General features: G+C 46.7%; 2 protein-coding genes across 3 annotated transcripts; one reads left to right on the top strand and one right to left on the bottom strand.

Moving 5' to 3' along the window:
• The first annotated feature begins 340 nt into the window (after positions 1-340).
• BRCC3 (BRCA1/BRCA2-containing complex subunit 3) lies at positions 341-5,974 on the top strand. The gene is made up of 8 exons (XM_041485360.1): positions 341-475; positions 781-900; positions 1,500-1,587; positions 2,227-2,315; positions 2,839-2,894; positions 3,380-3,511; positions 3,861-3,904; positions 4,620-5,974. Exons 1-8 carry the CDS (start codon positions 371-373, stop codon positions 4,769-4,771), a joined length of 786 nt encoding a protein of 261 aa, XP_041341294.1. The 5' UTR covers positions 341-370; the 3' UTR covers positions 4,772-5,974.
• Positions 5,975-6,277: 303 nt separating this feature from the next.
• Positions 6,278-14,516, bottom strand: GCNA (germ cell nuclear acidic peptidase). Of its 2 annotated transcripts, none has more exons than XM_041485358.1 (10): positions 14,258-14,516; positions 13,377-13,420; positions 12,875-12,926; positions 12,429-12,502; positions 11,840-12,277; positions 11,344-11,515; positions 10,119-10,263; positions 9,124-9,262; positions 8,056-8,260; positions 6,278-7,137 (listed from the first exon to the last, which is right to left on the bottom strand). In XM_041485358.1, exons 1-10 carry the CDS (start codon positions 14,452-14,454, stop codon positions 6,885-6,887), a joined length of 1,719 nt encoding a protein of 572 aa, XP_041341292.1. In that variant the 5' UTR covers positions 14,455-14,516; the 3' UTR covers positions 6,278-6,884. The 2 variants fall into 2 exon arrangements, with proteins under 2 accessions (XP_041341292.1, XP_041341291.1); XM_041485357.1 differs by having other exon boundaries at positions 13,377-13,423; positions 14,258-14,514.
• Positions 14,517-14,526: the final 10 nt, after the last annotated feature.

Raw genomic sequence — 14,526 nt, 5'->3', positions numbered from 1 at the left:
CGCCGCGTGCGCCGCGCAAAGCCGTCCCCCGCCCCCCGGACCCGCCGCCTCCCCGCGCCTGCCCGCAGGCCCCGGAGGCCGGGCCCGGGGTCGAGCCGAGTCGGGTTAAGCCGGGTCGGGCCGGGCCGCCCCGTTCAGGCCCGGCCCTGCCATCCCCCGCCGCTCCGCCGCGGGCATCGGCCGCCGGGCGGAACCCGGCCGGAACCCCGGCGCTGCCGCTCCCGTGGGCGGCACGGCCCTTCCGGCGCGCCGTACCGCTCGCCTCGCCGGAGGCTGCGCCGATTGGCTGGGAGGGCCCGAGAGCGCCGCTGCTATTGGTGCATCCGGCGAGGGGGCGGGGCGAGGGGGCAGGCGGGCAGGGGCAGGCAAGATGGCGGTGCAGGCTGTGCACCTGGAGGCGGACGCGTTCCTGGTGTGCCTGAACCACGCGCTGAGCACCGAGAAGGAGGAGGTCATGGGGCTCTGCATCGGAGAGGTACCGCCCGCGGAGGGGCGGCCCCGGGGAGTGGCGGATGGCGGCGCTGCCTATGCGGGTTGTGGCCTGCGCGGGCCGTGGGACGGCGGGGCGCGGCTGCGGCCGCCGGCATCGCGCACGGAGCGACCCCGGCACCCCTCTGGTGTGCGGCCCTGGCAGCCGCCAGCGCCTGGGTCAGCTCCTGGGAGAGTCAGAGTCAGGGAAGCTTGCCATGCCCGTGCCCGCCGTGCTCAGCAGCCGGCCGTGCCCTGCGGGTTGCTGCTTCTCCGGCACAGGAATCGCTGATTGCCCCTCTGTGTCGTTAGGTGGACACCAGCCGGATCGTGCACATCCACTCTGTGATAATCCTGCGGCGCTCTGACAAGAGGAAAGACCGTGTGGAGATCTCACCCGAGCAGCTCTCAGCTGCTTCCACTGAAGCAGAGATATCCTTGAGCAGAGGCAGCAGCAGGCTCGCCACTGAAGTGCTGTACCTCCCATGGGCTGGGTTGCAGGCCTGCAGTGGGCTTGGAGCTGTCAGCTGCTCCCTCCTGCAGCTGCTCAGCTGGCTGTTGCCTTTTCCTGGAGTCTTTGTGGGTTCCAGCTCTTGCAGTGGCACCGTGTTATAAATTTGTTATCATTGTTTTGTATTTGGTCACAGGTAAAGCTGCAGTGTGTTTGTGGAGGGGGTGGCAGTTCAGCAGGGAGGCTGAGTGGAAGAGGAAAGGGCAGCAAGGCTCCAGGGGCTGCACTGGGGAGCCTCTTCTCTGCACACACTCAGGGATGCTGATTTGGACAGCTGCTGAAATGTTGTTTGTTGCCACATGCAACCAAAATCCAGTTTGCTTCTGCAGCAGTGACTGCTGGTGGTGCTGGGGAAGAGGCTCCCATCAGGCATCCCTCCCTGCACTGTTTCTCATCACTCCTCCAAAGGGATCTGGAATTCTGTTGCCTCATAGCAAACCCTTTAAAACCCTGCTGTTTTCCCTTGTGCATACAGCCCTTCCCGTTGTCTGTTGTTCCAAGAGCTCCTTGACCCCCACACAGGTTGGCAGAGATGACAGGACGTCCCATGAGGGTGGTGGGCTGGTACCACTCCCACCCCCACATCACCGTGTGGCCCTCGCACGTGGGTAAGAGCAGCCTGGGCTCTCGGGGCCAACTGCAGCTGCTGAGCCTGCCACGGGCACTGCAGCCCCAGCGCTGCACGTGCAGCAGCTCTGAGTCTGAAACAGTCCCTGATTGTCTGGGTGGGCTGCAGGGGCCCTGCCAGTGCAGCCCCATTCCTGTGTGTGCTCTCCAAGGACTCAGACGTGGCCCAGGAGTCACAGATCAGCTGCTGCTGGTACTGCTGTTCTTCCAGAGGGAAAAACCAGACCTTGGGTGTGGGGAATAGCAAAAAAAGCTGTGGGGATCCTGGGCCTGCCATGATGAGTTCTGATACCTGTGAGTGTTAATGCATAGCTAAAAACTCTCATAAAAGAAGTACCTGAGTACTTTACATGTGTTGGACTTCATGGGGGCCTGTGGCAGCAGGCTGGCTGTAAGACAATTTCTTGGTTTTGGGAGCTCATCTTCAATTTTAAGATTTCTATTTACATTTTAAATTGGATCAAGTTCTGTATTTGAACTCAAGTCACCCAAAGTGAGGATGTAAACCTAAAGTTTGTGACCTTTGTTACCAAATTGCAGATCAGCCTCCAGAAGGTGCAGATCATTTCCCAGTCCTGCCGGTGACAGGGCAGCTCTCACTCTCACTTCTGTCCCTGCAGATGTCCGTACACAGGCCATGTATCAGATGATGGACCAAGGGTTTGTAGGGCTCATCTTTTCCTGCTTCATTGAGGACAAGAACACCAAGGTAGGCAACTTAAAAATGGCATCAAACCCTCCAGGGGCTCACGAGAAACAGCAGGGCAGAGCTGAAGTCCTTGGGTGCAGCCTGCAAGAAGGGCACAGCTGTGCTGGGAGCACATGGAAAGCACAGTGGGAGTGGTTTGGATTGTGATTCCAAGGGCAGGAGAACAAGTGATGATTGCTCTGAGCTGCCCCGAGGGCTGCAGCAGCAGCTGCAGAGTGTGCCTGAATGGGCCAGGGCTCTTCCCTCAGGTGTCCAGCCCAGCACACACAGCTCTGCCCCTCTTCCAGCCTCTCCAGGAGGTGTGGCTGTCGTGTGAGATAAGCTGACAGTCAGGTCTAGGCTGTCCAGGCAGCTGCTGAAGATTTTTATCATTAAAGGTTTATCAATGTATGCTTTAAGCATCTCCAGCAAGCAAATCACAGCAAAACCTCTGGAATTATATTAAAAGCTTCCTAAAGGAATGTGTCTTTGCCTTCTAGATGTTTTTTGCCTTTGGAATCTGACTTTCTGCTGTATCTCTTAGACAGGTAGAATTCTCTATACTTGTTTCCAGTCTGTTCAGGCCCAGAAGAGCTCAGAGTGAGTACAGAAGAATATTATATCTGATTGTATTTTGTCTTGTCTCATTTCTCTGGCTTGTCTCTAGTAAGTGACTTCTCAGCCTGTTGTGAGGAGCAAACATACAGAGATGCCTGCACAGAGTCTCCTGACTTCTGCTCCTGCAGACTGCTGGAAGAGAATCTAAAGATTAGGAGTGATTCTTTTAGCCTAGATATTTATTCTTAAGATTTGAGACGTCAGGGTGGGGATTTATGCTGCAATTTGGTGTGTAGCAGCACCACCTTTTTGCTTCCAGCTCTAGAGGTCAAGCCCTCAGGTTTGCACCTTAAACAATTAAAATTCAAGACAAGTATGTGGATATAAAATGCTTCTCTTTGCCTGTCAGCTCAGGCATGTGTTCCCAAAAGTGGATGTGCAGCACTGCCAGGCCTTGGACAGACTTGCAAGGTTGTAGAAGTCAGGTTTTTGTTTGCTGCTTTTAATTACATCTCATACCCTTGTAGATACGACAGGATTGAAATTCCCATTCATGTTGTCCCCCATGAAACCATTGGGAAGGTGTGTCTGGAGTCAGCTGTGGAGCTGCCCAAGATCCTTTGCCAAGAAGAGCAGGATGCCTACAGGAGAATTCACAGGTAAAGCCTGGGGCCCTGCCCCTCGCCAAGGCTGTCTTTGCTGGCATGTTCTACTCTTGCTGTACTTAAGACTACCAAAGCCTTAGCAAAGCTGTAGAAATGAAGAAGGATTAGCAGCTCCTGTGCCTCTGTAGAACTTTCTGAAATCTCTAGAACTGAGCCTGGGGTTAGCAGCAGAAGTTTGGGGTTTTGTGATCAGGTGTTGTTGTCCTTGTGAATGTGCAGGGCTCCAGCAGGTGAAGAGGTTTAGGTGTGCCTGTGGTCTGGTTAGTGATTCGTGGGCAGCTGGGGTTTAATACACAGTTCTCTGCTGTCTTGTCTCCAACCTGCTTTCCTTTCCTTCCCTTAGCCTCACCCATCTTGACTCTGTAACCAAGATCCATAATGGCTCAGGTAAGGATTCCTTTCTTGCATGTGACAATCCAGGGTGCTGCTCCCAGGGTCAAAATGGTGGAATCTTGTTACAGAGGAACAGAATTATAACTAGGAACTTGAAAACTTCAAAGGCTGTAGAACACCCTAATCCTGGGTGAATCATGAATGTTGTGTCCTTCAGGCTTTGTAGAATTGGTTGAAATTATAGAAGGCTTCGGGGCTTTTTGGGGCTTGGTTTGTTCAGGCTATTTTTTCTGTTGGAACAGAAAAGGGGATTTGGGATTTGTTGAGTGTTAAAATAGTGCCTGTCTGACCTGTATGCACACTTCCATCTCCTGGCACTTCATAGGTGTTACATGGATGTGACATCTTCCCTTTTGCCACTGTGATAGGGTGAATCCTAATCCCACTTCTGTTCCAAGTTTATCACCCCATTGTCCATCCTCACATGTTTAGGAAATGAGGCATTCTGTGATGCTTCTAAATTTAGAAATTAATTAGCATCAGTGATCAGCTGTGTGCAGATTTTCATTGTGGATCTGTCATCCCTGCCTGGGTCACACTGAAATGGTGTTTCCCTGTTAGAAGCTGCTGGTTCTGACCTTCCTGTGCAGATGTGTGGTTGCCCAGGATGCTGGAGGGTTTCCTTGGCTGTCTGTTGGCTTTGGGGGTGTTGTAGCACACTGAGTCTTTTGTGTGCTGTCCTGGCATGATGTCTTGTTGCTCTTTGCAGTGTTCACAAAGAACCTCTGCAGCCAAATGTCTGCCATCAGTGGGCCCCTGCTGCAGTGGCTTGAGGACAGACTGGAGCAGAACAAACAGCGCATGCAGGAGCTGCAGCAGGAGAAGGAGCAGCTGCTGGAGGAACTTGCTGCTTTAGAGTGAGGAGGAAATGCAGACCCTTCAGGAAAGTGACATAAAAAAATCTTCAAGAACTACTCCAGGCTGAAGGGTGGCCCTACATTGCCTCAGTGGAGGTACTGGCTGTGCCTCTTGTCTTGCAGCAAAGAGCACAGCTCCAGGATCAGGACTTTACCTGCCCCAGCTTGGTGCAAAGCAATGCTGTGTCTGCAGTTGCTGCACTTCTGGCTCAGTGGTGGGGCTGGGCAGCACCTGAAGACTCCTGTTCTGGAGAGCACACACCTAGAGAACCTGTTGTTTCTCCCTCTATGTTTTGACAGAAGTCCTACTGCTTTACATGTATTCCAGGAGCCTGGAACAGGAGGGTTAGAGGGGAAAAGTGTGTCCCTGCTGTCATATCTCATGCTGCCAACTTCTGCCTTCTTTTAGTAGTTTCAGTTGACCATGATCTTATACCTAGTAATGTTCTGGATCACTGGTCATTCACCCAAGCAGGTAGGAGGTGGGAGGGAAGCTTGGGAACAGACCTGGAAGATCTTTGACAGAGGATCTGTGTTCAGCATATGTCAAACCAAATAAACAATTCCAAAGCTAGAGCTGTTGGGAGTAAAAATTAAATGAATGCTACCAAGTGCCAGTGCCTGCATTTTTTGGTCAGTCTGTATTCTTACTCCATGTAATGCTGGTGTGTGCCCAGCACTGAGGTTCTCTAGAAAATGAACTGTTTCTGCTGGCTCAGTGAGGGGATGGTGGTTCCTTCCCAGAGGGAAGAAGGTTAAGATGCTGGGCAGAGAACTCATGGATATACTAGTCTGACATTCTTCCATGATGAACTTAACTGCAGAAATTTCCTAAGACTGGAATGAAATAGCTGTTGTTGAATTAATCCCTTTAAATGTACCTGCTGTTGCATTTCACAGTATCCCCCATCATGTACATCCTCATCTGTGTTCTGTCATGTCAATCTGTCTCGTGTGAGCAAAGGATGGGACAGTTAGTGACAGAGCTGAGGCAGAGGCCAGTGACAGCCAGTACTGATTAGCAGCTGTAAAGTGCTGTCAGATGTGGAACCCCATAACCCCACTGCTTTGTCAGACTTGACTTTTCAATCTTGCTACATTTCTACTGGCAAATCCCCTAAGAGTAGAACTTCCTTGCAGTATATTGCTCACTACTATTTTCTTTTTCCTTAGGAGTGCTGTGAATAGTAATTAATCAGTTTTTGAATGGTCAGTGGTTTTGTGCTGTTGTTTTTACTGTTGGTTTCTAGTTCCAATGCTCCTTACCTTCATGATGCTGGAGAAGGGAGGATGGTGCCTCAGTGGCCCCAGGCTTCTTGAGGGCTCCTGGGAGATGAGCCAGCAGCCCTGGGCCTCCTGGAATGGGGATCCTTGGATTGTAATCCCAGTGACCAAAGGATGTTAATGACTGTGCTGACCCACAGCCAGGAGAGCTGGGCTGGTACCAGGGTTCTGTATTCCTACACAGCCATGATTAAATTGAAACAAAGCAGCCTCATTTATTGCAAGAGTTTTTATTAAACTGGCATTTACTGATTATCAAAATTATTAAGCCCCTGAGCAATTCGCTTACAGAAGACACAAACACTGTAACACACATCCAGTTGCATTTCATATGAAAGACTTAAGCCATGACAAGACCCACTCATCCTTGGGGAAAGTGTTTGAATCTGCTTTCCCCAACCTGACCTTCTGCATCTATTTTAGTTTCTATGAAATATCTATGATAGAGGTACACTACTTACTGAGGGTTAAAGGGCTTTCTACCTACCACTTAATTTTAACAAAACCAGCCAAGGATTTCTCAGGAAAGTCTACAAGGGAGAATATCTGAACCCATATTGAAGCCCAACTCAGGTATGCTCCTTTTCCTGCCTTGGAGTCATTCAGAGTCAGAGGACTTAGGCTGGTGGGCCTGGACTTTCTTGCCTCTGGCAATTGCAGGGAGCAGTTCTTCAGCACACACACAGAGTCTACAGCATATCAGCTGCCGAGATGAAACAGTAAATCCCTTACTGGAGTCACTGAAGACATGCTATGTGTTAGTGCTGCTCAGAACTTTTACTACTCTCTATAAAAAATTTAAGTAGCACCAAGAAAGGAGTTGTGTTGAGATATTAGAAGGAATCTTCCAGCTTGGTTTTCACAGCAAAATCAGCACTGAGTTTCTTCATGACCTCTGCATGACTCAGCCCATGCTGCTCTCTCTTAGCAAGTGCATAGTTTTCCTTCACATACTTGGCAAAGGGCGTGAGCTGTGTCCTGGCAGGGGTGCCCCCCCTGCCCGGGGGCTGCCTGAGGGCCAGCTGCCCCCCGCAGAAGGCGCACACGAACCGCGCCGTGTCCAGGGACCGCGAGTGCCGCCCGATCCTGAAAGGCAAGAACGAGGACTTGGATTCCACAGGGCTCGTGGGAAAGGGCCCTTTCTCTGCTGCTCAGGTCACGTGTCTAAGGCAGTATTTTAGAACAGGGAACAGTACATTACACAGTGGAACAATCAATCTGTGCTACACTTCTCTACCCTCGTATTTTTTCCACTGTTTTTCAGCTTGGTTCCTTCCTCTGTCTCTTCTACTCTCAGACTATGAGTATGAAGTGCTACAACATTTTCAACTACCTCCACAACCCAGGTATCAACTGCCTCTTGGAGTTTCTCCTCAAAGACATCACTAAAAAAAAAAAAATCTTCTCAGTGTTCTGTTGCATATAAGCAACTACTGCATTGCATAGTCCTAATAAACACTTTGGGGTATGTGAGGTGTTTCCTTCCAGTACTTCTGGGAGTCACACATACAATCCTGAGGTTAAAAAAAAGCCACAAATAGTGTCATTATTACAGGTTGTGTCCTAGTGTCAATCCTTCCCATCACAGTGCAGCTCACATCTGTGAGGTTGCAGCTGTAATTTAAAGTCATCAGGACTTTAAGCTGGAAGCTTCCTCTGGTAGTTTTATCTAGTATCTAATCACTGTCAAATATTCTGTGCCCAGCTTTTATGGAGATTTGTTCCTTCAAACCTTAGGTATGTATCTCTTTACTGCTTCCCAAAGACCTTCCTTCATCACCACTCGTCCTCAGATGATGTTTCTGCCTGTCCTGACCTCTGAACAAGAACTGAAACCATCTGGAAACAAATGTGGAATCACATACTGAGGTTCTGTGGGCTCTGGAAAACACCAGAATACCCAAACTGCTTTAGTATTTCAGAGAACCCTGATTTCTAGACACAGGAGAGTGACAAGTCAGAAAGTTAATAGGCAGCCATGCGCAAGATAAAAACATTACTCACGTAGCTTTGCACCGAACACACTCATAGACGAATTTGTAATTAATCTCATAGCTGTGGCACCGTGTCACCACTGGCAGTTCTGGATGAATTACAGCTGATTTGTTGGCATAGAACCTCCAGAAGCGCCCGTGTCCGTCCCGAACGCCGTTGACGAGCCAGGTGGCTGCGTGGCAAACCTCGTGGATCAGCGTGTCCCGAAGGCGATCTCGAGGGAAAGCAAACAAAGACAAACATCAGTCAGCTGTGGAGAAGAACAAGCTCACCTTTGGTCACTGCTTTAGGCCTCTGACACTCACTCTGTATTAAGATACAAGTATTATTCTGAAGGTTAAAATTACCAATGTCTTGGTAAGATAAAAAGCTCCAAAACAAGGTTTTACTTAATGCATTTCCAGTTTTTGATCAGCTCCAATTCTGCATCCTAGTTACTCCCCCACATACCTCACCTGTTTGAGGCTTTTTGTTTGGTTGGTAAAGCCATGCAAGTGTTTAAGGCCAGGTTGGGCAGGGCTTGGAGAAACCTGTTCTAGTGGAAGGTGTCCCTGCCCATGGCAGGGAGTTTGGTACAAGATGGTTTTTAAGATCCCTTTCAATCCAAACCATTTTATGATACATTTTCCCGTATCGGGAGGGAATGAGGGAGAAATCACAATCACAGTACCACATAACAGAACTTACTTTGGCACTGACCTGTCTTTATTCCAGCTTTAAACACTACCAACAAGGTGTCTTGCTGTGATGGAAGAAGTCAGATTTTAGACTGCATTATAACACAGAATTCGAGTCTAACATCTAGCCTGTAGGTCTTCAAATCATTAAGAAATATAAACAATACTGCAGTTAGTGTGACTACATCTCTATCCTCACCACATTTTGTACATTTTCCCAGCCTCTCAGAAGGGCTGTGGAATGTGGATAAATCCATACATGTATTTATTTGTTTATACAAGATAATACAAAATTTTGAAGCAGGCTCCAGTTCCAGATCTCTTAAGCATCAGATTTATGTTTTTACCTCTAAAACTTGCTTCCTCAAAGAGGAATCAACACACCCTTTCTTTGACCTACCTGCAGAGTCACAGACTTTCTCAGAGAGTTCAATGCGAGCGTAACGCTTCCCTTCAGGGCCTCCCCTCTGCCCCGTTACACAATACCCTGCTGTTTTCCTCATTTTCTTATTCCAGGTTATTACCATGTCCTCTGGTAACTGAAAAACAAAGCAGTGCATGTAGTCTGCCCTCTCCTACCTTCTGGCCCTCTGGTTTCCCCTTGTATTTAGTGCAAAGCCAGTCCAGGATGTTTCTGTTGGTGTCCTCAACACTTAAGATGCCAATCCCTTCCATGGCCTCTTATTCCCACCACCAGTTTTTCTGTAACCAGCAATGAGAGTTTCCCAATGCAGGGTGAGACAGAAGTCCTTAGTTCCTCTATTCTACCTCCAAGTACCTCCAGGCTGAAGCACTGGGCAGTAAGATAATCTGCTCCAGCAACAGCGAGTCTGTTCAGTTCAGTTTTATGCGAAATCATGACCTCAGCCTGTCAGCTCAACACTATTTTCTCATCTGCATAAAAACCACCTTCCTTCCTGGGGGAAATCCCATTGGAATTACTGAGGGCAGTACCCTTCCTTTCAAGGACATTTTTAACCAGAGGAGGGTCCCCAATATCCCAGATGATGATCCCAGGTCAAGACAGCAGTTCTCTGAAACTGAACCTTAAATTTGAAACACAGCTTGTAGTTTTATGCTCACCCTAAACTGTTATTTGAAGGAAGACCTTTTTAATGTGTTCCAGAAAGGGAAACATGAACATCCAATAGGAAGGAACACAGATTATGGGCAGCATTTCCATTACAGCTGGGAAAGCAAAGCCAAGCTGAAAAGTGCTGCATCACAGTGCGGACAAACCCCTTTTGAAATACTTGCCTGGATTAATTCAAACAACCCATTGCTATAAAGCTTAACTTGTACAATCCGAAGAGGATAAAGAGCAATCACATCAAAAAGTGAGGAGCAACATATTAACCAGCATTTTAGAATGGTAGTTCTTGTTTTGAAACCAACCTTCTGCTCAAAGATAGTACTATTAAACAGCCTGTAGAGCTTCTGGGCCAGCTCCTCTTTATTTTTCTTGAAATACTTCACATAGTGGGAGGCTGGATTTGAAAGATCTTGCAAGAAACAACCAGGCACTGTACATACCCTGAGCCTGCAAGAAAAGCCATTAAGCAGTTTGCTGAAGTACAGAGATATGGAAAAATATAAAATATAAAATACAGGAAATAATAATGGCCACTTGAAAGCCAATAAAGATCTCAGGGATGCTTCACGTGGCATAAACCTCTCCTGCCTCTTTCCACCAGCTTGCCCTCACGAGGCCATGGCTGTCCTCTTACCCCTTTGAGGGCATGAAAGGGGCAGAGCTGTTGCAACAGTCCTGCAGTTACTTCATTAATTCACAAAATTAGATTATGAGGACTCCTAAGTAGGAAAAGAGACTCAGATTTTGTGACACAGTGAGCCACAACTATACCAAAATGTATCAATAATGAAAAGTCCTAACATGATCATCACAATAAAGGTGTGTTTTCAGAAACAGACAAAGATAGTCCAGGAATGCTCAGGAATTATTTCAGGGGAAGCAGATACTCCACCAGGATTACTAACTCCAATGCTGCAGCATTCTGACCTTTTAAAGTCTCACCTTTAAAGATATCATTTAAAGGATTGGTATTGAATACACCACTATAAAATGATTAAAGGAAACAGCACATGGCTAGGAGGTATAACAAGAGTAGCTATTAGAAATGAAAAATGCATTCTTTTGAAAAGCCTAAGCTGCATCCACATATAGAAAAAGAAACATGAATTCTCCAAGTTCTAAGGTTACAGATTAAAAACAAATCAATATACTCTTGTTTAAAAGGTATGAATTACTAACAGAATCAGTTTTGGCATCTTTTCAGAGGTAAGCAGCTGGATATATACAACCTGTAGAGCCACCACATGCTGTACAAGACAAGGAATAGCAAGGGAGATAACATTTACAAAGATTTGACATTTGTCAGATTTATTTGTCATCAATTCCCCCAGGCAGAGATCAGTTTGTATTCTTCCTGTTACTGGAGACTGAAAACTCTGTTTTCCAGCTATGCAACCATTAACAAATGCTGCATTAGTAGAAGTTTCTAGGTAGCAGAGGAATCACATCATCCTATGCAAAATGCTTAGCATCTCTTTGTGCATCTGTAATTGTCCTAGAACACAGGAACGATGGAGAAACACTCACCTTTTCTCTGTCTTTGCTGACTGTGAGCAACTGATTGATTCATTCCCAGGAATTCTTGCAGGAGTCGTTATCAGGGAAGGTGTTTCTTGAAGTGAAATGGATTTTGGCTTTGGTGTCTTGACTCCCTCCCCTTTCACAGGCCGAGCATCTTTGCAGGGTGGCTTGCTGTTTTCTAGTTCAACAGGAAGAGTCATAGGATTACACAGCATACATTAAAAAAAGAAATCACAGAATCATTAGAAACCACCAGAAGGATCCACCAGCTTTGCTTTCAGAATCATTTTAAAAACAAAAAGTGCCTACAATGATAAAAACAAGCAACAGTGAAACACTTACATCTTGACAGCACAAGATGGCTTCTCTGAATGCCCAGAGGAGTCATTTTTGATTGCATCAAGTTTCTTTTCAAGGTGCTGGGCTGCACCTCAGAGGTTGATGCCACACAATTGGAAAGAACTAGGCAATTACCACTGCAAGTTAGCTCAGGACTGCTCACCTGTCGTGCTTGGCTGAAAGACAGTTTTACTCGTGCTTAGGACTGGTGTGCGGGGCAGACTTCGCTTCTTTATCCGTTCCATTAAAGATCCAAAACTCTCATCTGAGCTATCTGATTCCACTCCTGCACCACGTCCTAGTGCCACAGTTGGCAATTTATTTTCTGTATTTTCACAGCTTCTTTCTTTCCTTCTAATAAGAAAATCTGGACTGCCTTTGAAATCTGACTCTTTCTGGTTTTGTGGAGGTGAAAGATTTCTGCACTTCTGACTCTCTCTCAAGTCTTTCACTCCTCCTTTTTGGTGGTTAGGCCAGGGACTGTCTACAAAGACAGAATCTTCAATGTCACTTGAAGTGTCTGGATACTGCAATTCTTGGCAGCAGGTGTTCCTCTTTCCAGGAGTCATCAGCTTTCTTGGCGTCTGAAGATCTTTCTGTGCTGCAATTCAAAAGAAAGAGCTTGAAGTTTTGGGGGATGCATTTAGGAGACCTGCCTTTGTCTTAACACAGAACAAATCCCTTGAAAGATAAGATGCTTTACTGTTCTTTGTGTTTTCCTATCACTTTCTTTATTATAGATGATTGCTTACCCCTCTTGGTTGTACTCTTTTTCACCTTCAAGTCCAAGAAGAAATCATCAGAGTCATCAATGAAGTCTTTCAAACTGTAAAGAAAAAGAAGGCAAATTGTGTGGAATAAAGGTAGGAGTAAGCAGAAAAATAGAGCAGTAAGTTTGCCTTACTAAAACAGCAACCCAAAAAAAGCCACCCAATATAACATTATCAGCTGCTCACAGCCAATGTCACCCACTGCATCCATGAACAGGAATGACAAGAACATTCAAATATCCCGTTTTACATTTGCCCTGAGCACGACTGAAGATGGAACAGGTCTGTCTGCACTCTCTCCTAGACTGGCATATGAATCAATACAACTTCAGATTGTTTTCCTCTATTCTGATTAAATATGTAAAATGTAAATATTATACAGAATACTAAAATGTGAACACAGAAAATTCATTAATGACAGCACCTACCTTGTATCTGCCTTTTTAGAAACAGATTTGGGAGTTTTCAGTCTAGCTAAAACTGAAACAAAAGAAGATTAATTAAGAACAAGGTTCTGTGTCTCTTGTTATGCATTTTTAAAGTTCGCAACTAGTAAAAATTTGGTCTAAAGAATTTTCAAAAAACAAATGAATTATATTTACATATAATTCCAACTCTCAATTCCTCAAAGCTGGCAGCAGCTTTCTAGTCTCTAGAGACTAAAAAGGAAGCAAGTGAGTGACAGGGAACAGACAAAACTGAGGCAGTAAGAAAAATATAATGCAAGGCAAAAAGAGTGAAACTTGAGGCAATTCAAGAACACTCCCTGTGGAACTGACACCAGGACTGCACTGCAAGGAGAGAATTACTGTGCAGCACAAGCAATGAAAGAAAGTAACGTGTAAAAATGTCACACATTAGACAGAATTAATCAGACAGAAATGTGTCCTTTTCATACTTCTGCATAACACAAATTGTGTCATTACTTACACATTTCAAATTCATCATCGCTGCTGGAAGAGAAGTACAGGGCACTGCTGCAAAAATGAAATGCAGAACTTTAGATCACAGCAGGATCTGCATCTCCACTGGTGTGAAACAACCATGAACAGAGAGAACCAAATACATACTGGGAAAAACACTGGATGTCCCAAATAGGCTGAATTATTTTAACTCTTTATAGAAAGCTCATTTCTTGTCTTACACGTGGTCTGTGATCTGTCAGAAAAGTGTGTTATAGTAAGCCTGAAACCTCAACCCAGGCACTGAGTAAGAAGCTGCTTTTGCATAAAGTGCACTTTAATAGAGCTGCCATGAATATTTAGCAATATGCAGCAGCTGTCATACAGCTATTTCAAGAAGCAGAATGGAGGCATTACCACCTGGACTGCTATGCCCATGGAAATGTAGAGGCAGCCCACAACACCCTTACCAAGTCATTTATTTCATTTTAGAAGAACATGAACCAAACATTAACAACTTCAAAAATACGTGATGCAGCTGCTTAAAAAACCAGGAAGACAGTTTCTTTAAAATGGACGTTCCTTAAACCTTAAAGATTGCAATTCTGAAACACGCTAATACCTACCAATCACCACAGAACAACCGAGGGCGTAATCCAGAGTTATAAATCAATATACATAATACGTACTACATGCAATGTAGTATGTCGTATTTATATATACACACGCGCATTATATGTATATATATGCACATACATGCATACGTATGTACTACAGATGTATATATGTGCATGTATATGTATACATATATAAATAGCTATACATTTAAGAACTCTCTATGTAAATAATTTAATAAAAATACGTCAGGACACGCGGGCTGAGGCGCTGTTTCCCCCGGTGCCCCCTCACCTGCCGCTCCGCCAGCCCTGGCTCCCCGCGGCGGCTCTCTCGGGGCTCCTCCCGCCCGAGGCCGATGCCCCGCTGGGTGCCCGCCGTGCCCCGGCCCCGCTGCCCGCCCGGTCGCGCCATTGCCGGTGGCGGGGCCCCGGGGCCGGGTGGGAGCTGGGCCCGAGCGCGGGGCCCGCCGGAGCCGCCGCTCCCGCCATGGCGCTCGAACGGCCCGCGCTTCCGGGGCAGCGCGCATGCGCACACGGCCCGCTCCGACCCGAACTCCCACT

Source organism: Pyrgilauda ruficollis, unplaced genomic scaffold (assembly GCF_017590135.1).
Source record: "Pyrgilauda ruficollis isolate IOZ18807 unplaced genomic scaffold, ASM1759013v1 scaffold7, whole genome shotgun sequence".
Classification (NCBI taxonomy): Eukaryota; Metazoa; Chordata; class Aves; order Passeriformes; family Passeridae; genus Pyrgilauda; species Pyrgilauda ruficollis.
Note: the sequence above shows the minus strand (reverse complement) of the source record. Positions and strands in the feature narration are given on the sequence as shown.